Source organism: Mastigoproctus giganteus, chromosome 10 (genome assembly GCF_048544385.1).
Source record: "Mastigoproctus giganteus isolate SK-2022 chromosome 10, ASM4854438v1, whole genome shotgun sequence".
NCBI classification, from domain to species: domain Eukaryota; kingdom Metazoa; phylum Arthropoda; class Arachnida; order Uropygi; family Thelyphonidae; genus Mastigoproctus; species Mastigoproctus giganteus.
Window position 1 is genome coordinate 14,981,243 of NC_143584.1, and position 22,692 is coordinate 15,003,934.

Sequence of the window (22,692 nt, forward strand, 5' to 3'; positions counted from 1 at the left end):
CTTTCTCTGAATCTTCTGCTCAGCCTGAGAACTTGACTTTGAGAGAAGAGGAAGAACTTTGTGAGCTGCAGTCTGATCGTACACTCAAGATGAGATTTACTGATCTGACCCTAGACAAGTTCTGGATTTCTTTGAAAGAAGAGTATCCTGCCATTCACAGGATAGCAATGAATATTTTGATGCAGTTTTCAAATTTTTACATGTGTGAGCAAGCTTTTTCTTGTTTAACAAGCATCAAGAGCAAAGACAAAAATTGACTAATTTCAGTTGAAGATTAAATCCGTGTGTGCTTATTTGAAGTTTGACCCTGAATTGAGTATTTGTGCAACAAAAAACAAGCACTGGTTTCACATTAAAGAGGTAAATTTCATTCTTTATTTTTAGTTTCAAAATAACTTTTTATGCATATACAGTGGAACTTCTCTATTACGAACTTCTATTTAATAAATTTGTCTATATTACAAATTTTTTCGCAAAACATTGCACCTTGAAACGAAATTACATGTAAAATTAACCCCATATAACGAATTTTTAAAAAAATTAGTAAAAGCATTTTTGAAGATTTTAAAGCATTTACTGCTAAACAGCCACTCAAATATACTGCCTCCTTCCCTCTGAAATTTCGCATTAGCATCTGGAATTAAATAACGATCCTTTTAGTGAACACTTGTGGCCGTTGATGCCCGTAGGAGGGTTGTTTCATTTTTGTTACAGTTATTAAACCAAATGGGTTTTCTTAAAAGTGGTCGTGTTAGGCAGGCGAAGGCAGATTACGAGAAATCTTTGGCAAGGGATGCAAAGAAAAACAGCAAAGAGTTCCTTACTTATGTAAACTCTAGAAGGAAGGGGATGAATCAGATTGGTCCACTTGATATCGATGGGTCAACTGTTGATGATCCTGCTCAGGTAGCTAACAAACTAAATGAATATTTTGCATCGAAATTCACACATGAGGAGTTATTTAGCGAGGGGAAAGCCAGAGGTGTATTCAACTCTAGCAGTAAGCTAGAGAATCTTGTAATAACTGAGAGTAAAGTGGAGGAGAAATTGTTGAAGATAAACACAAGAAAGGCACCCGGGGTGGATGGGATCTATCCAGTTATATTAAAGGAGGCAGCAGAGGAAGTAAGCAAACCCTTAGCCATAATTATGAGAGCTTTCTTGGACTCAGGGGAGGTACCCACAGACTGGAGTTGTGCAAATGTGACCCCAATTCACAAAGGAGGATCAAAGGATGACACAAGTAATTATAGACCTGTGAGTTTAACTTCTGTTCCAGGAAAATTAATGGAGGCACTAGTTAAAGAAGCACTGCAGGATCATTTAGACAAGACTTCAGTTATAGCTCGGACACAGCATGGTTTTATTAAGGGAAAGTCTTGCCTGACCAATTTGATTGGATACTATGATGCAGTCACAAAGGAACTGGATGCAAGGAATAACTTTGATATTATATACTTGGATCTTAGAAAGGCTTTTGATACTGTTGCACATGGAAGACTGCTGCACAAATTGGAGCAGTGTGACATTGGAGGCAAATTGCTGCTGTGGATAAAGGGGTGGCTGAGGGGGAGAAGACAGAGAGTGGTAATCAATGGACACTGCTCGTCATGGACTAATGTTATTAGTGGAGTCCCTCAGGGCTGGGTCCATTATTGTTTTCTGTATTCATAAATGATATTGATGATGGTATATCAAGCTTAATGTCGAAGTTTGCAAACGATACAAAGGTAGGCAGGGTTGTCAAGGACACTACTGACACTATGCTGCTGCAACAGGATCTGGAAAGGTTGAGCAGATGGGCTGAGAGGTGGCAAATGAAGTTTAACATTGACAAATGTAAAGTACTACACATGGGAAACAGCAACCCCAAAGCAACGTATCAACTCTGTGGTACTACACTGACAGTGGTAGAGAATGAAAGGGACCTGGGGTTGGTTGTGTAGGCAGATATGAAGTTCTCTGAGCAGTGCAGACGGGCTGCAAGAGTAGCTCATGGTGTATTGTCAATGATATATAGGAATTTTTCTAGCAGGGATAAGGAGGTGATTATTCCCTTGTATAAGGCAATGGTCAGGCCACACCTAGAGTACTGTATACAGGCCTGGATGCCTCATTTCAAGAAGGATGTAGAGCTGCTGGAATGAGTACAGAGAAGGGCAACAAGATTAGTGAATGGAACAAAGGGGTGCTCTTACAAAGAAAGGCTTAAGTTTTGCAAATTACAGTGTCTGGAGACTAGGCACCAGCGAGGTGATCTGATAGAGGTGTATAAAGCCTTGAATGGTTTGAGCATGCTCAATGCTGATGGGATTCTTCCTGTCGTTCAGAATAATCACCTGAGAGGGCATAAATTCAAATTGAGGAAAGACAGATGTAGGATAGACGTGCGGAAATTTGCCTTTAGCCAGCGGGTGGTTGGTTGGTGGAACAGACTTCCATCCCTTGTCGTGGAAGTTGATAGCCTAAATAAGTTTAAGGCTCAGCTGGACAGGTATTTTGAACGAACAGAGGGGTGAAGTGGAAGTGGTTTTTTTTTTTTTGGCTGATGCTGCATAAGCTTGCTTTCTTGCATCAAATGCCTCTGCTAATGCTAATGCTAAACTGCACAATAAATAGGGTAGATTTGTAAATTGATGTTGGCTCAGGGGAAAACAAAATTCGCTGCAGTAAACCTTTAGCATGCTGCGGCGGCAATACATAGAATGCTACCATAGTTGGTTTTTACTAACGCCTACTGAGTGACATTCGCTTCTCACCTCAACTGTACCACGTGGCCTTCATGTCAATCATTATATATGTTCGTTCTCATCTAACTTGGACCCCCAGTAGATGGTTTTCATGAATTTTTTTTTTTTCGTTCGTCATCAATCACAGAGGCTATATGCTTTTGTTTTTTTTTTCTGAAAAGTAACATACAGCATACGTTAATCATAAATTTTCTTTCGTGTATATATGAATGAAAGCAGAATAAAAGAAATTCACAAAGTCATATATTTCTTCAAAGTGAGTGATACTGTTGAATTGGCAAGCGAACGTCATTGAGTAGGCAGTACCTGTACTAACAATTCACTATATGGCAAGCGCAGCGAAGTTTGCAGTGTATGTATCGGCAGGAGCTGCAGTCCAGTAATTTTTACAATTGCAAAAACAATGTTGAAGAGAAAGTGTTTAAGTATTAATGATAAAGCAAAGATTGTTATGATATTGACCACGGTTTTAAGAAAAAAGATGTTGCGGAGAAATATGGCATATCTGCAAGCAGTTTATCTACAATTTTAAAAAAATTGAGAATCAATTTTAAACGCAATTGAAGGCGGAGCAGACAAGAAGCGAATTAAGTTGTGTATATATACGAAGATGTTGTTAAAGCTGTTCTAAAATGGGTGCAAATGATACATGAAAAGAATATCCCAATATCGGGCCTAATAATTAAGCAACAAGCTCTGAAATTTACACAGTCCCTTGGACGTACAGAATTTAATGCAAGCACTGGGTGGCTATATAAATTTAAGAAGCACCACAGAATTGTGGAAAAGGTTATTTGTGGAGAAAGTGTTAATGTAAGCGAAGAAGATTGCAACAGTTGGAGGAACAATACCTTAAAGAAGATTTTGGAAGAATATGAGCATAAGGATGTTTCTAATGCTGACGAAATGGGTTTATTCTTTAAATGTTTACTGAATAGAACACTTGCTTTTAAGGATGATAAATGTTTTGGCGGAAAACAAAGCAAAGAAAGAATCACTGTACTAGTTGGAGCAAATATGACAGGAAGTGAAAAATTAAGACTTTTAGTCATCAGAATATCAAAAAACCCAAGATGTTTTAGAGGCAAAAATCTTTGGAAGTTGAAGACACCTTTTAATAAAAAAGCATGGATGACGAGTGATATTTTTGAAGAATGGATATTAAAACTAGACAAGCGTATAACAAAAGAAAAAAGGAAAATTGTGTTGGTAACTGACAACTGTCCGGCACATCCTGCCAATATTTCTAGCAAACTTAAAAGTGCGAAGTTGTTTTTACCACCAAACGTAACGTCAAAACTCCAGCCAAATGGACTAAGGCATTATTAAAAATTTTAAATTTCATTATCGAAAGAGAATAATAATGAAGACTGTCAGTGCGTTATCAGAAAATAGAAACTAGGAGGTTACAATTAACCTTAGAGATTGCATCTCTGAACTGGCAAACGTGTATTTGCCAGTTTGTCACTGAATACACTATTCAAAATTGTTTTTCGAAAGCGGGATTTGCATTGAATACAGAAGTTGAACGACGACTGGATGAACAAGATGAACTGCCCCTTTCACAACTGAAAAACTTTTGTACATTATTAGAATCGTCTGGAAACATCGAAAATGAAATAACAATGGATAGTTATGTTTATATAGATCACAGCAGAACATCCAAATGAAGATGAAATACTGCTGAACAGTGTTAGACGCGACTATGATCACGAAGAAATTAACGATGATGCTGAAGAGACACGTCAGAACAACCCGTAGAAAAGCCAACTCGCGAAGAAATGATTAACGCTTTTAAAACGGTTCGTATGGGTCTACAGTTTTGTGAAAATGTTCCTGATAATGTTTTTAATGCTCTGAACAAATATGACATTTTCTTTGAGAATCAGACAATTTTTTAATTGTACTGTGCAAATGAAAATTACAGATTTTTTTAATTTGTGATATTTACTGGCGAAAATTGTAATTTAAATAAGTATGTTTTTGAAATAAAATACATTAAAAATAAATGTAGATTCATTTTCATTTTCTAATTAGATAACAATTTCTAATAAAAAAGATATTCTCTGTATAACGAATTTTTTCACCGGATTTATCGAATTCGTTATAGGAAGTTCGACTGTATATGCCTATAAAAGAGATCAAGAAACCAACACATGTGTATGATAATTTTGTAACTGCTAGGCCTATATTTGAGCCTGATTATGTCACTCAGAAAGAAAATGTTTTTTCAAAGTCTTGTATAAAATTGTGTCCTTAGGCTATATTTTTATTCACATTGCTTTGGCTTGTGGTTTTAGTAGCTTTACTATTCAATATTGTCAATAAATTTTTATGTTGAAAATAACATTAATTAAAATCAATTTACAACCTATATTTAAATTAAATCTACTGAGCCTACATTTACAAAAATTAAATCCCATATTGTCTTAAGCCAGTTATTTAACAGAAATTTATTATGTTTGCCTTATGAATATACCATACCTCATTAGCAACTTCTATAGTAGAAATTTGTGATAAAACTTTTAGGGCCTACTGAGAATAAGGTAAAAAAATCAAGTAGGAAATTAAAAAAGAAAAAAAGGAATTTAATACTGTATTTAGGCATTTAATATTTATTCTAATGTGTGTAGTAGAAAAAAACTCATCCTAAACATTTGATCAGAACAGCAAGAAAAATACTAATACTGTATAATAATACATTATTTAATTATTATTATTTGGGTGAACCACGTAAATAGAGTAGGCTAATAAGTTGGTCAAAATAAACAGATACACAGAAAAATATCATTCTCTACTCAAAGGAGCATTGAATTGTTATTATATCTACAACTTACTGATAACGCTAACGTACCATGAGCTGTAGATATAATAATTTTTATGCAGGGGTTCCCTGAGACCTGAAAATTATTTCAAGGGTTTCTCCAGGGTAAAAAGATTGGAGAAAGGCTGGTTTAGCATGATCAAAATTCCTGATCTCGAAAAATATATTTAAAAAAAAAACCTTCAGCCTTGTTATGGAGAAAATTAATCAGTCAAGTTTTGAAAAGTTAATTGCAAATTCTCAGTTTAGTAGAAGACAACACAGTGTAAGGATCCTTTAGACAGAAGAATATAATATACTTAAAATAAGGCTAATTAAACCTTTCATATGGGGTTTGTGAACCATATGCATGCAAACTGGAGTGAATCTTTTTGGGGAGAATTTGGAAGTTAAAAATTGAAAAAGGTATGTACATAAATGGTGTTAGTTTTTCCTATTTTGGCTTTATAGCCAAACAGAGTGAGAATATGTCACTCTGCGACAATAATCTCAGAAATAAAACGAAAAAAATTTTGTACAAAAAAAAATTTTTTTTTGAAAAAAAATAAATAAAAAGTTGTCGTCGCTTATTTTTTATTTGCAGTATTTTTTTTTTACGTTTACACATGTTATATGATTTAACTTTACCAAATTCCAGCGATTTCTTCAGTTTTGGTTCTCGTAAGCCTATATTCCCTAAGCTTGTTAATAGGGCCATGCCCTCACATGCTGATTTTCAACCCGGACCCGCATAGGACATAGTCATTTGACACATTCGTTTTTGCTGAGGGCTGATGACCCTCCTATGTGTGAGTCCTGTGGCACAATTTTAACTTTTAGACACATTTTAATTGATTGTCCAGATTTTAGCAATATCCGTTTTACCGCTTTTAATCATCTGGCTGAGCCGTATACACTCAGTCAGATTTTATCTGACAATGACAATGTGTCTGCTATTTTTAGTTATTTTAAATCAATAAAGGTTTTTACTTGTATTTAATATATACATGTTATTGTTATTTCTTTATTGATTTATTTTTTCTACATTTTATACCTTTGTTATTTTATATACTGACATGGTGACCTAAGTAATTAGGTCAGTGAAAATTTAAATTTTTTACATATCACCTGAGTTTGGCGCATTATAGCCTTAGGTGCTAATGCACCAATAAAAACAAAACAAAAACAAGTTTCAAAACTATCATAAATATAAAAAAGAAAGAATGTAATGTTTGATAACCCCTGAACTCAGCAAGGCTTGAGTAGACTACGGTATAATATCAAGTAGACAAGCATGTTCCTGATGAGCAATGCATTTGAATCTTTAAAAAATGAACCAAAATACAGAAAGATTTAAATATCCTTATTTTTTTAAGGGTATTTAAATACCCTTAAAAAAATATGTGAAAAGTGTTGCTAGGCAGCAAAGTAGATTAAAACCAAGCAAAAGTGCAGGGAAATTACATGAGATATACCATCATGGTTGAGTTTTTCAAACTTTATTTCCCATTTGGTCAGCACTGACAAGTACCATATTTGATGACATATAAGACTCGTGGGCATATAGGATGCACCCCCATTTTAGAAAGGAAAATTAAGGAAAAAAAGTTTGTGTATTTAGGTATTTAATATTTATTTTAATGGGTGTAATAGAAAAAAACTCATCCTAAACATGTGATCAGAACAGCAAGAAAAATACTAATACAGTAAACCCCCGCTATTCACGGCATCTGTATTCGCGGTTTTGCGGTTGCTGATTTAATATAAAATGAAACCTAAAAAAAATGTGAATTTTAAAGCGCCGTGAACATTTTCCGCCATAAAAAAAACATGGGCGTGGCTAAAATTATCTTTCCCGGTCAAAACAGCGCTCAGTGGGTGGGGGGAGAGGGGTGACAAAATCGCGAGCGTGGTTGTTTCTCGCTAATCCTTGTTCAGTATGTGTTATGCACTTGTCATGGAAGGTTTCGTCATTTGCTTTTAATTTATATGCTTATAAATTGAATAAATTTATAAATCGATATGCTTACAAAAGTGATAAATCTACCGTTTTGCAGTGTAAAACAGACTTTTTCGAGTGTGTTAACGGAAGAAAGTGACTTTATTGTGGACAAGTTCTTTCTAACCCGTACAAAAATATGGCTATGAATAACAAGGGAAATGTGAAAAGATCAAAGGTTATGACATTAACGAATAAAATTGAGTTATTAGACAAAATTTCTAATGGCGAAAGTGTCTCCTCAGTGGCAAAACATTATAAAATCAGTGAGTCAACGGTACGATCAATCAAGAAATCGGAAGAAAAAATCCACCGTAGTGTCCTTGAAAACGCGCTAATTGCTTCAAAAATTTGCTCTGTAACTCGTGATGTTAAATTAGAAAAAATGGAAAAATCTGTGGATAGAAGACCAAACTCAAAATAAAATTCCGTTAAGTTCACTCATCATTCGTGAAAAGGCAAAACACCTTTATCAACACTTTAGCGAAACTGGTGATAACACTGGCAGAATAAGTTTTTTAGCCAACAAAGGCGCTGGTTTGAAAGATTTGTTTGAAATTTCTATAAATATTACATTTAATATTAAATTGTTTCTTATTTTCATTTCGATGCCGTATGCTTGCATTTCACTATGTACTGTCTATGTACATAGTCATATTATGAAGGTACATATAATACATACGTAGACAAAATTTTAGACTAGTTTTTCTTATATATTTCGTACTTTGGAACGGAACCCCTTTATTACTATGGGAGCCATAACTCAGTATTCACGTTTTCGGTATTCGCGGCATTTCTCAGGAAAGTAACCCGTGATGTTTACTGTACTGTATAATAATACATTATTTAATTATTATTATTAATTTACCAATACAGCAATTTAAAAGAGAAATAAAAGAATCTTAGCTACATTAGAAAATATTTTATATGAAACAAACTACCACTAGAATTGAAAATGAACAAAAAGACAGTGAGGGAATAGTAAAAAACATTAGTGTTCTGCAAAGGGAAAGTTCAGTCATTTTGAAAACCAAAAAAAAACATTGCTTTCAAATTCCAAAAACTATTCCTCACTAATGTTGGTATCATGGTCTTAAAATAACGCAGTGTTTTCAGTGCGATCAAGGCCATTACTAATTCCAGTCTTCTTGAAAGACTTTTCTCCAAGATTCCTTAACCCATTCACACATCTGTGCAATGGTGGGCCTCTTCATTCTTCCTGTGGGTTTGAGGTCATGATTGGGTTCTCCCATTCATTTGTTCCACTGTTCTCATATTTTTCTTAAATGGCTTATTTATGGTCACATCCAAAGGCTGCAATTGGCTTGTCAGTCCACCAGGAATAACAACTACCTGTGTATTCAATTTCCTCGCCCTCTTTTTAATGACTTCAGTTCTACGGGCTCTGAACTGGTCCCAAATGAGAAGAGATGATTTCCTTAAAAGACCACCAGGATGCCTTGCCCATATTTTTTGGAGCCATAAATTCATTCCAGATTCATCCATCCATCCTTTTGGATGAACATGAACAAATACACCTTCTGCAATTTTTTCCTTAGATGAAATTTTCTTTTAAATATTAAAAATGGTGGTAGTTTTGTGCCATCAGCACAGCAGGCCAAAACTACTGTGTAATGTGTTTTCTCATGGCTGGTGGTTTTTGTTGGATGGTGCATCAAAAGTTAGTGGGACCTCATCCATATTTCCTATTTGGCCAAGTTCAAAAGAAGTTTCTTTTCGTGCCTTTATTATAAATTTACGGAATTCCAGTATTTTTTTTTTTTTCATAATCTGGTAATTTTTTTGCAATTGATGATTTTGTACGTATTGATAAACCATGCCTTTCATGAATCGGTAACACCAACCTTCTGTTCCAGAAAAATTCAGAATTCCTCGTCCTTCACTAATATCCTGGCCTTATGCATAATCATTTTGGTAGAAACACTTCTTCCTAAATTCCTTTCATCTGCTACCCACTTTTTTACATCTTCAAGTTCTGGCCAATGTGGGGCAGGACAACGAAGGTTATGTTTACTTTTTTTTAGCAACTTGAAGTTCTTTTTCTTGCTTACGCCAGATGCATATAATTTTTTCCATAGGTGGTGGCCCAAAAAAATCTTTCTGCAGCTCCGTTACCATGTTTTTAGCGTGATCTATTATGTTTAGTTTATATCTGATAGTGTAACTCAACCTCCTTTCTTCTGCAGCCATTTTCTGAGGGTAAAATAATGTCAAACGCCAAGATTAAACAATATTGTTATGAAACTGGGTTCTGATTAAAAACAACTGGTATACAATTAATACTGTTCTTTATTTTATTTCAGTCAGCCACAATGATTACAATCCATTGTCATGATTATAGTTACTTCACACACAATTAAAGTATACTACCGTACATGGAGACACACTCAACATCATGAACTAACTGGTCCACCGGTCGTGCCACCTTTTAAAGGATCAGCGAACTATTGAGAAACCTGGAGAAGAATCTTGACGCTTCCATCACCTTCTAAGGCTTTTCCTGTGTTCCCTGGCTTTTATAACTTCTTGGAACTGATCCCAAACAACTCTGCAAGTCCAAAAGTACTCTAGGGCGTCCTGTTATCCTTCAGAAACCAAAAATATTCTGACTGAATGGTGAAATACAACCTGCCCGACGCTGATGAGGGAGGGCTCATTTCCACATATAGGATGCAGGGTGATTTTTCAAGGCATTTTTTCGGAAAAAAAAGTGCACCTTATAAATATTGAAGGTTTTTAATCAGTTCAGTTCTTGGTAGCTGTGATATCAAAGTCTGAATAGACTGTGTTACTCATAAAAATAGAGCTAACAAATGTGTCACAAGTTTAGTTTGCCTCTGCTGTTCATAATTTCATTACTTGAACTGAAGCTATTATTGCTTCCGAGAGATGACATTTTGAGTAATGTTTGGATGTTTGTAGATATGCAAGTTGAACCCCCCCCCCCACAGTAAAATCTGATTGTTTTCTTTTATGTATTAATCTACATAAATTGTTTATGTAGATTAATATGTTTATGTCAAAACATTTACATACTTTTATGTTGTTACTTTATGACTATCCTGTATTTTGTTAATGACCAAAAATCATATATACTTGTAATCTCATTTTTCTTGATTTAAACCTCTCCTGATCCTAAACAACTCTGCAACGTTGCTGATGGAATTGGCTAAACAACTTAGCCAATTCCATCAGCAACCATTGTACAGTGATTATAACCTTAATATTACATTGGATATTTTGCAATACTGTTAAAATGTAGTAATTATTCTTTGTATTCACTGACATCTTCGGGATAGCTTTGTACTATAAAACACAAGATAATATTTTAAGCTAATTTTTCTCCAAGAACAGCAGGTCTTATACTTTTGGATTTCAAGATGTACTAATTAAATGCTGTTATTAATAAGATTGTAAAAAAACTCACAGATATTTATATCTGGCAACCAGTTGCTTGGGCTTTTTTCAAAGTTGCTTTGCTTTTTCCATTTTCTGATGTTACCCGAGCAGCAGAAGTATCTGCTAATACTCCCCCAAACTTCATGAAACAGTAATAGCTCTAAAGGTTTTATAAAATCTGTTTCCACTACAAAAAAAATAAATAAAAATGTTTATATGTTAGATTTCAGTTCTTCCTAAAAAGATGCAACAATTGTAAATGTTTATTTCTTTATGTACTCATCATGTGCACAGTGCTGCCCATCTAACCAAAAGAAGTGCAGCTTTAGGGTTTTAGAAAAAAGACCTTGGGTGTCAGAAAACATGTGAAAGCCTTCTTGTGACTAACAAACTTAAATAAAGAAAAACAGCTCTTCAATATGAGAACCCCCAATGTCTACCATCCTTTGTAAACAAAGAGCAATTTTTTTCTGTTTTAAATGGCCTCCATTGTTTATGGCTTCTCTGCAATGAAAGTATCCCTTTTCATTAGTCAGGAAATTTGGATACTTGTTGTGTTTGTCAGTTTGGCCCTCCAGTACATCAAGCCATTCAGAACAGGGAAAGACAATTTCTCTTCATGAATCTACCTTCCCCATGTTCTTATAGCAGTCTGTTCCCACCCAATAAGAGGACAACTCAGCTTTCTTTCAAGTCCAAAGTAAATCTTCAGTTTGAATGCATTCCCCACCAGATCACTGCAGCACTATTGAGTAGGCAGTGCATCACATAAGCACTAATCAGGGACACCTTATTGCACTTTCCATTTCCTCTGTGTGGGGGGGAGAGAGCCAATCAGAAGGTTTCATAGCCACAAATAAAGGACTCCAGATTTAACATTCCATTTCTTTGTTAATTGTCTCTAATTTGAATGTTAGTCTTACAGTGGAAGGTAGTCAGCTATGCAAGTTTTTCATTTAGAATAATTTGTAATCTAGTTTAGTTTTATTAGTGCCACTGAGGAAGGACCAGAATTGCCCAGAATGTTTGAATTTTTATTTAAATTTAATGGACTACAATTAAATTGCCCTGTAATGATGTTTTTTCTTAGCCAAAGATTGCACTGAAGTGTTTTCTGCTTAGCTAAAAAAATTAATTTTCAATTTGTATCCTCTTCTGTTCATATTGCTAAAATATATATTCAGAAGAAATAACTATGCTTTTTCATTGTATTTAAATTTTTTTTTTTTTTTCTCTCCAGGGGTTCGGTTACAGGTTTGTAGATTAGAGCTGGAATAACTAAAGCTGGCCAGCATAGTATTACCACAAGTTGCTATGTTTATGTACAGAATTGCTGTGTAACTGTCGTAAATAAAGAAATTTTAACAACCTTTATACATTTCCTTTGACATAAACACCTATAAATCATAGTACAATAGCTCAGTCATGTATGAAGTAATATTCAGCAAGGCCTCACTTTTCAGTGTTATATTCAAAATGCCTGTCAACAGCACAGTTTTTTTTGAAATGGGTGAAATAGGTAAGGTTTCCAGCTCTTGTGATATTTTTGTATAAAATATTTTATATGTATTCACTAGCCATTAATTGTGCTAGGAGTAAAGTGAATAGAAATCATTTGAATTCTAGGGTTTTAGAAAAAAGGCATTGGATGTCAGGAAACATGTGAAAGCTTTCTTGTGACTGACAAACTCAATCTTAATAAAACATTATTTACATAAACAAGAATAAGAGTACATAAAGAATAAAACTAATATGGCTGATGAGTAGAAGTGCTAAAATAAAATAACAAGTAGCTTTGGCAGAGTGCCCCTTTATCAACTCAAAAGAATGTATGGCACACAGAGTATAAACAGCAGAGTTCATGTGATATTTGGTTATCACCCAAACTAGGATTTATTTAGATATTTTCCCACCTTTTTAATGCATTTTTGATAATTACATAATGGTTTGTATCTAAGAATACTGTCTACACATATTATTTTATATTGTCTGATATGCTTAAGCTGATTATGCAACTCTTGAAGATAACTTTCTGTAGATTATGGTTAATAGTTGGTGGGTCAGGGAAACAGATGATTTTAAAACCCGGTTTTCTGGGTACCAGTGTGGTGGGGAGGATTATGTTACCTGACATACCGTTGTCTACATCATGCCATTTAGTAACAGTGGAGTGGTGTGGTGCATGACATGCTTTTACTATCAAGGCATTTTACAAAAACAACAGTTACGTGGCCATTTGATATTTATTTCATATTCACTTTAAGCTTAAGCGTTAAGATCTATCATCTGCTCATCCATTAAAACATGGGTATATAATTTTCAAGAAACTGTTCTGCTCTCAAAAAGAAGCTTCTGAGTGGAATAAGAAGCACCCATACACCAGAAAACATCAGAGCTGTCAGAACTGCTCTTGTATGGAGTCCAAACAGTGTGTGTGTCAGCATGCACTGTCAATGAACTTATCTAATAGGAGTGTACAACAAATATTGCACCAGGACCCGAATTTCCATCCTTAAAAGGTATAGATAGGTACTGCAAAAATTAAAATCTCATGATCTCTTACCTGTAAAAATTTTTGTCAAGAGATGCTAACTCAAGTGGATTATGATGATATTTATTCACAATCTGTGGATGTCTGATGAAGTTCACTTTCATTTAAATGGTTTTGTGAATAAAAACTTTCATTATTTGTCAGAAAAAAACAAACTTAGCCAATTCCATCAGCAACCATTGTACAGTGATTAGGTAACATAGACAAAAAACACTGTTACCTGATCACTGTACGATGGTTGCTGATGGAATTAGCTAAGGTTTTCTTCTGACCAATAATGAAAGTTTGGTTTATTCACAAAACTGTTTAAATGAAAGTGAACTAAAGTGTGGCATTCAATTTCATCTCATGGCCCATAATTTTTTGAAGATGATAATGGAAGGGTAACAACTGTGACTTCATGCTGCTATGCTAATATCATTGCGACTTTTTTGACTGATGAACTAGCTACTAGATTTCCTCAAGTTAATGAGGCTAGCTGGTTTCAATAAGATTGCATGGTGGCTCATACCACTAGGATGTCTATGGATGCCATACAACTGCTTTTCATAACCACATCATCTTTGGGAATGATGACATTTCCTGGCCTCCCCCCAGAGCTGTCATAGTTTGACTTTTTTTTTATAGGGGTACTTAAACAGCAAGGTGTACTCTCATTGCCCATACCACAATATTGAAGGACTTAAAAAAAAAAAAAAAAAAAAAAAAAAGTTCATGAAGAAATTGCCAGAATTCCTTTGGAGATGCTATGCTGCATCATGGGAAATGTGTGAAAGATTAGAATGGCTGTGCAGAGGAAATTGGTTACCTCAAGGATATATAATCTTCAAAAATAATAAAATAAATAGCATACTATTTATGTATTTTAAGATGGCATATTTGTAATTTGGCAAATGAAAATTATTTATTTATTGAGTTTTTAAAATTGCCCATTTCTCTACCTCACCCTGTATATTAAAATATTATGCATAATGTAGTTTAAAGTAAAACAATGTAATCAAATAAAAATTATATGCTTATACTGCATCTGCTGTCAAACATGAGAAGATATTTGCTCCCACAAAAGATTCTTTGTTGCAAAGCTTACCGGCTTCTCATTAGCTGACAGGTGGTCGTATCCTAATAAATGTGTATTGAACTGTGAATAATGAATTCTGTGTGAGAGAACAGCCATGCATATGGAAGCAAAACTTCCATTTAAATACATGACAACCACGTGTATACTTTAGCCCTTAGAACTGAACCATGTTTGCCCTACGCAGCACAATATTATAGGGTATATTTCAATGAGTGGAAATATTTGCTTCCTCTGAAGCATTTTTATTTGATTTCAACTACTGTGAAAATATAAATCCCAAATCCTGTATTACTGTAAAATAATGCAATTTAGAAAATGCTGAGAAGAAATAAGTCATAATAAATGGTGTCATATAATAAATAGGTGTTATCCTCTGAGAATAAGTAACAATAGTCTTCCCCATTGGGAAAGCATTACTTATTTGAGGTAGTGCAATATGATTGCAACTTGTGAAGGTATTCCCAATATGAGATATAATTAAAATGATGCCAATTCATCTGCCTTGGTAGTTTACTATGTATAAAACTGATGCGATTGCACTAACCCATTTGTTAGCTATAGATAAAAAAAAAATCAATCCTGGAACATATGGTGATAATGCTGTGTATATAAAAACCTGAAGTTTTTTTTATGTATTCTAAAGTACAGTTGTATGATAGTATCATACAACAAATCAATAACAACTGCAAAAGAATTCAACAATAGAAATGTCTTTGTGCTTTGACCAACTTCTTTATTTATAATCTCCTCAGAAAGAATATGCCTTCCAAATATATACAGTGTTGGCCACCATGTTAATTATAAAAGGCTATGCTATGCCTTTTAATTTTGACTGAGTTTGTGCATTCAAATATTAGAACTTATTGTAACAAGATATAAGCCCTGTTTTATATTTTATTTTGATCTTCAAAGTTCGTTGGTGGAACAATAAAGCATCACTGCTGCTAACTGTTGTCAGCCCATGCTTCGAGAGGAAGAACTACAAGGGGAGCAGTTGTTTTTGGATTATCTGTATATATAGTCCAAGTTTTTCTTACAAGGTCAAATATACCTGGAGAAAAATAAGAAAGAGGTTAAAGGATTAGTAAAAATGTATATAAATACACTAGCAGGAAACAATTATATACTGAAATATGTCTCAACATAAAAAATGCTACGGACAATTATAACATATTAACTATATTTGGAAAAGAAGGCATAAAGAATAAAGAATTCAACAATAGAAATGTCTTTGTATAGAAATGTAAAAGGTCTTTATATTTACTAATGAGCTGGTGGGGTGGCTGTGAAACTTTTTTTTTTTTTTTTAAACCACTTATTACATTCCAAAATAAAGGCAACTGAGAAGAAATAAACACATGGGAATATTTTTATTTAAAAAAATTAATATTGTTAATCATAAGTTTTTTTTTTCTTTTTCCTTTTAATAGCTTTCTACATTAATAATATACAGTTTCTGTATAATGGAGGTTTTTAAATATTAACATGTAAATTCATATGTAGTTAAGTATCATGTAGTGGATATAAGAAATGCTTAAACATATCCACTCTCGCACTACTAGCTTTTTAGATTCACACATTCACAGAATTCATACAATATTTAGAATATATTGTATGAATTCTCAATACAGTGCATGCTGCTTATTATGATCATGGATCAAGTTATCATTCTTCTAATGTTATCACTTTTATGAAGTCCCATTCAGACTTATACAGAATACATCATTTATTGTAATCAGTGCTTCAGTTTTTATAATTTTTTTTTTTTTTTTGCCTCATCATGGTTTATACATGTGCAATGGAAGTGATTATGTAATTCTAATTTGTTCTTGAATTCCAATATGTTGCATTTCTAGTTACCATTGTTTTTCTAACAGTTCATGTGGTTGTTGGTATCATTACTCCATGAAAGTAGCATATCTGTATTCCTATAAATTTGACTGTTTTTTAGTAGGGCATTAATCCTTTTCTAATTCTTGATTTTAATATTTTCTTTGTTTTTAATGGTATGATGAATTACTCAAAGAAATAGTGGACAGTCAAAGTATTTTATGTTGCTTGATTTTCACGTTTGTCAGTTTGTTTTTATTTTTGTCCACTTTTTTGTCTACAACAATAAACAATGCTGAACAGCTACATTCTTGTTTCATTGGACACAGCTTATTGTTACCAATAAGCTGTGTCCCGAAGTGATCACAGTAATGTGGAGCACATGCTTCTTGATTAGACTGGGGTTCAAGCCCGTGAGCCACCAAATACGGAGGATGTGGAAAGGTCAGGGAATGACCACCGCATATCCCCGGAGCAATATGGCCTTAGTTGCTAATGCTCCTAAAAACCAAATAATAACAACAACAACAATAATGTGGCATCCACTGTACATGAGGAGTTTTGTACTTTTCATCTTGCTCAACAAATTATTCACATGAGTTGGGTGATTAGTTTGTTATATATTCTGCAAATCAATGTATTCTATGGTTGGTTCCAGGTTTCTTAATGAAAAACTGTTAGGGACGAAAATTACCTTTATATAAGAGCTGATTAACTCATTTACAGCATTAAGGGAAACTTTCTTAGGTCTTTATACTGCATACACCCTAGTTTTTTTCTATAACCAAGGTCACAAATATTCAATTAGAGGTTTCCCCTTTCTCTTGCAACAGGTTTATAGCTGCTTCATTAAAGAACTTTCATATGGAATTACTCCTAGCTTTTTATGTCTTTCTGTTTTTCATTTTATCATTCAGAAATAATGACACAAGATACTTTAAACTGCCAAGCTCTGATACTGTATTTTTAAAATTTGGAAAAGGAATACATCCAATATTTGTTTTTCAGGATATATGTTATCTTTGGTAATAGGCTTGGAATTTGCTTTTCTTACCAAATTGTTTGGTAAATTCCCAATCACACTTCTTGGAATGAAAAAAATATAATAATAAAATAAATAAAAATAAAATACCATTATGCTTTGAAAAGTGCATTTTTTACCATAACTTTCAGGGAGCATTCACTGAATAATTGGGTTTTTTTCATTTTTTAGTATAATAATTACATTAACATGTATTGTTCCAACTTGAAAATTTCAGGCTATTTATCCTTAAATTCTGGTTGAACTAATATTGCTCTTTAACTATTGTGCAATTCTTTATACTGTTTATGTTACTAATGCTCACTTAATGGAACTTATAAATTAATGCTACTATTAATTTATGCTCCTTTTTGTGTCTCTAGTGTTACTCTTTATTCTAGGTTTAAAGCTTTAGTTTTCTATTAAAAGCATAGTTTCTCTTCTCCTTGTCTCATGATGGTGGTGTATACGCTAGTCACAATCAGCACTGCTTAGTGAGCAAACTTTTTATATATGCTAACCATGTGCTGTGACTAACAATTGCTAATATAAAATAAGTTATAGCCATCAATAAGATAAGTACAATTACCTTTTTTTTTTTATAATTCATAAACTAGTCTGTGTTCTCCCCAGAATATTTTGCCAGCCAGCCATTATGAAGTAGTCGAGTGGGGAAGTGTAATACTTTGCAATATTATAAAATTTTCTGTTATTTATAAATGTGACTTAGCGATCCAGAGCAAAATTTAATTGCATAATTTAACATTATATGCTCCTGTCACATTGACCTCGATCGCATGGTAAATTCAAATTAATACTGATCGAGATCAGTACCATACGGTACTGCGAGAATCGCTTAAATTCTAGCCAGGTAGTCAGTTAAATTCACAGGGCAGTGCACCCATTCGATAGGTCCTGGGGAGAACACTTCTAATCATTTCAAATTTTACCTGTTAAACAATTACATTATGTAATAACATATACTCATTAATTAATATCTACTAAATTTAATGATTAACTATCTTTCATGTAAAATAACTTCCACAATATGAAAGTGCTGAGATATCAAGCACAAACTTCTTGAAATTCTACTAACTTTCCCATAGAATCTGTATGAAGATAAGTGAACAAATGCCAAAATATCAAGCCAGGTGATGCAAATGGAATCCAGATTAGCAATAATTAATCAGATGGAAGGCTTTTGTGTAATGCTGTCAAGGGTGACTATACTATTAATATACATATCTATTGCTTTAGAAAGCTATGAAGTGGTGACAAAAGGATGAAAACTGGAAGCAAAGATTCATCTCCACATTAAACTGCTGAATTGTAGGTGAATTTCCATTCAACATAAAATACAGCAATGGCATGAAAGAGTATAAAAAAAAAAAAAAAAAAAAAAGTAACATAATAGGATCTGGAGACTTCATGCTATCAAGCTCATTCAAGAGCTTCATAAACCTTTTTCCTGGTAAATTGAGGTCACAGACATTCCCTCAGATATGCCAGACAAGCTGTACTTGCTACCTGGGAGTCTAAAACGCTGCTGGATATTCGGGTGACATTCAAGTCAAGTGGACCCAATTTTGGCGAAGTCCGGACAGTCGGTGACATACAAATCCTCTGCTTGCACCTTCACGATGGTGGGACTGTTAGTAATCCTGGGTATAATCTCCATGCACAAGTACATGGTGGGTGACCACCCAGGTGTAAACCAACCAACGTAAGCAGGGGTCGAGGTGTGGTACCCACACCACTTGGAGGAATGTCGCCCCTCTATGTTACCAGGCAGTACTAGGTGGTAGATGACTCTCATCAACTGGTGCAATACCACCACTTTGCTTATTGGAGGCTTGAAGTGGTGGAACCCAGGTTTAGTCTCTAGAGCTAAGTTCCAGTCAACCCTTCCCTATCTCTTCCATCATGCAGTATGATTGATGACTTGAGTTTTTGATGTACATCGTGGCGAGATCCAATATTCCTTACATTTTGAGGGTACAGCTCTAAAACGGTGTTCGCAGGCCGGCCGCTAGTTAGTAAACCAGACCGAGCCTATTGATAACTCTCTAGGAGGCTTCCAGATCAGCTAGTGTATAATCTTGTTACCGCTACTCTGCCAGATAGTGACTGGAGGGAGCCCGAGTAGTGTGTATGCAGGGAGCATTGTCGAGGCCACGTTATGTCAAGGATCTGGGTATATTCTTACCATATGTACGCCATATCCAAAAATTTCATTACTTCATATGCATATCCCACCCACTTTTTCTTACTATTGAATACACCATGAATTGTCAAACCAATAGAGCAAGCTTATCTGCGAAAAGATCTAAACCTCCCAAGCACTTTCTTGTTCATTTCACAAATATACGTGGTCTCAATTCTAATCTCAACGATGTCCATTTCCACTTGCAGTCTGCCAAACCCCATGTACTTTTTTCTGACAGAATCTCAGTTATCGGTTGATTCAACTACTGCTCATCTCAGATGCCCAAATTATTCGCTGTATGATTCCTTTCGCCTCAAAGGTGGTACTTGTGCATATGTCCGTTCTGATATTCCCTGTCAGAGATTTGGCAATTTGGAATCTCCTCTCTTTGATCTTCTCTGGCTTAAAATCTCTCTACCTCATTGTATCAAATTCATCTGTTGTCTCTACTGTTCTCCCAACTCCACTAATCACTTGGAGCTCTTTGACTTCCTCTCTTTGCAACTTGACTTTCTCCAGTCCAACAGGCGCCTCCGTAGCCAGGTGGGAAGGAGCAGCAGTGCATAGCACACGCTTCTTGATTAGACCGGGGTTCGAGCCCGTCACCACCAAATACGGAGGATGTGGAAAGGTCAGGGAATGACCACCGCATATCCCGGAGCAATATGGCCTCAGTTGCTAATGCTCCTAAAAAACAACAACATTCCAGTCCAACTTTCCTAACAGTGAGGTAATTTTCCTTGGTATTCTAATGTTCACAACTCCAGCTGGCTTCTGTTTTCTAGTCACACCGACCCAGCTGGTCGAGATGCTGAGGCTTTTGCAATTACTAATGACCTTGCACAGATTGTTCATTTACCTACAAGAATACCGGACAATCCTAATCATACAGCCAACACGCTTGATCTTTTTCTCACAAACAACCCTTCTAAGTAACATGGTCGAAGTGAGAGGTCCTTTAGGCACTTCAGATCACAACTTGGTGATTGTCTCCTCTCCAATGGAGCCTTTATCTCATGGCTATTCCCAACCTCGTGTTGTTTGGCATTACAAGATTGCAAAATGGGATGACCTGCAAGATTTCTTTTCTTCTTTTCCTTGGTCGGATTACTGTTTCAAAACTTCTGATGTCCACGTTTTCTCAGATCGTATCAGTGAAATTATTCTTGCAGGAATGGAATCCTTTATCCCACACTCCACTTTAAAATCTCGTCCTTTATCTAAACCTTGGTTTTCCAATAAATGTGCTAAGGCTGTTCAAGATAAGACTGTTGCATATCATAATTAGCTTGTTTCTAATTCTTCAGTTTCATTTTCTGCCTACACCAAAGCTCACAACAATTGTAAAGCAATTATTAATCAGTCCAAACTAGAGTTTGAACAGGCTAAGAGTAGAACACTTGCTTCTTGTCCTAATGGTAGCCGAGCATTCTGGTCTCTTGCCAAAGCTATTGGCCGCAACTTTTGCCCATCTCTGCTCCCACCTCTGTCCAAACCAGATGGTTCTGTTGTCACTTCAGCCAAGGATAAAGCTGACCTGCTAGCATCCCACTTTTCTTCCAACTCATGTACTAATGATCTTGGTAAAACACCTCCCACCATTCCCAACACGTTCCATTCAATGCCTCCTGTGGTCTTTCATCAAAAGGATGTCAGAAGGATTTTGACGAATCTTGATGCTAACAAAGCTCCAGGTCCCGATGGTATTTGTCCACTTGTTCTCAAAACCTGTGCTCCTGAACTTACTCCTATTCTTTGCCGCTTTTTTTCACTTTTGTATTCCAAAGGCATTTTTCCTTCTGCTTGGAAATTTGCTCATATCTAGCCAGTTCCTAAAAAGAGTGACAAATACCTCCCATCCAGTTATCGTCCCATTGCAATTACTTCTACTCTTTCTAAAGTAATGGAGAAATCAATTAACTGCCAACTCTTAAACTACCTAGAAACCTTCCATCTGATCAACGATCACCAGTATGGATTCTGTCAGTGTCGATCCACTGGTGATATTCTGGCTTATGTTACCCATTTATGGACTAATTCAATGGAAAGGTTCGGTGAACCACAAATAGTTGCTCTTGACATCTCAAAGGCTTTCGATCGTGTTAGGCATAAAGGTCTTCTAAACAAGCTTCCATCTTATGGTTTGCCAACTGTTTTTAGTAATTGGTTATCCAGTTTTCTCTCTGATCGCTCACTGAAGGTGATGGTAGATGGCTCTGTCTTCTAACTTCTCCACTAATGCCGGTGTCCCCCAAGGTTCAGTTCTTTCCCCCACTTTTTTCCTCTTGTACATTAATGACCTTCTTCCATTGACTGGAAATCCTATGCATAGTTTTGCCTTTGATAGCACATTGCATTCTACTTTCCATTTTGAGAAACCTTGCCCTGCTTAATCAGCTTCAACTTCTCAAAAATCTGGTACCAATTCCTTAAATGCCGATCTTCAGGTAATTCTCCAGTGGGGCAAAGACAACTTAGTTGATTTCAACCCTTCTAAAACTCAGTCGGCGAAGGTAAAGAAAGCCTGCACGAGAACAACGAGAAACGTCGGATAACTTACGCGGAAAATTAGTTTGCTGATACGGCACTCTAGTGCTGCTCACTCGGTAAACAGACGGTAGGTGTTATCGGCCTGGAGCAAAGTTGAGAACGATATACTGATTGACAGGTAGGCGTGGCAAATGACGTGCTGATTGGTGCACGAACACAACACATGATAACATCGGTTTAGTATCACTGTAGCAGCACTAATGGTAACTTGTCCTAATTGCACATGTCCTAACATTTACTGTAATGGTGAAAAAATGTCAGGTTACCTCGACTTGAATCCCATGGGAGCTTGAACCTCTCCCGAAATGGAGGGGGTAACATAACCTTTTTTCTTTAGAATGATGAGTGGACTAGCACATAAATTGTTTATTAATAAAATATTAATTTTTTTATTACTGGACTTTTATTTTTAAAGACACTCGTGCGGAAATTTATTCCATCTTTAAAAGATTCATCACTACTATTACCTGTTCACCGTTCATTA

General features: G+C 35.2%; 2 protein-coding genes across 4 annotated transcripts in view; one reads left to right on the forward strand and one right to left on the reverse strand.

Annotated features, from left to right (window-relative positions):
- The window catches only part of ND-30 (NADH:ubiquinone oxidoreductase core subunit S3), a 59,002-nt gene extending 46,656 nt beyond the window's left edge, over positions 1-12,346 (forward strand). For both annotated transcript variants that reach the window (XM_090383924.1, XM_090383923.1), the window contains exon 7: positions 12,213-12,346. In XM_090383924.1, the coding sequence (XP_090240050.1) occupies position 12,213 (1 nt within the window). In that variant the 3' untranslated portion in view covers positions 12,214-12,346. The remainder of the gene's footprint in view (positions 1-12,212) is intronic.
- Positions 12,347-15,400: 3,054 nt separating this feature from the next.
- The window catches only part of LOC150078781 (beta-alanyl-dopamine/carcinine hydrolase-like), a 51,903-nt gene continuing 44,611 nt past the window's right edge, over positions 15,401-22,692 (reverse strand). For both annotated transcript variants that reach the window (XM_090383345.1, XM_090383346.1), the window contains exon 10: positions 15,401-15,652. In XM_090383345.1, the coding sequence (XP_090239471.1) occupies positions 15,546-15,652 (107 nt within the window). In that variant the 3' untranslated portion in view covers positions 15,401-15,545. The remainder of the gene's footprint in view (positions 15,653-22,692) is intronic.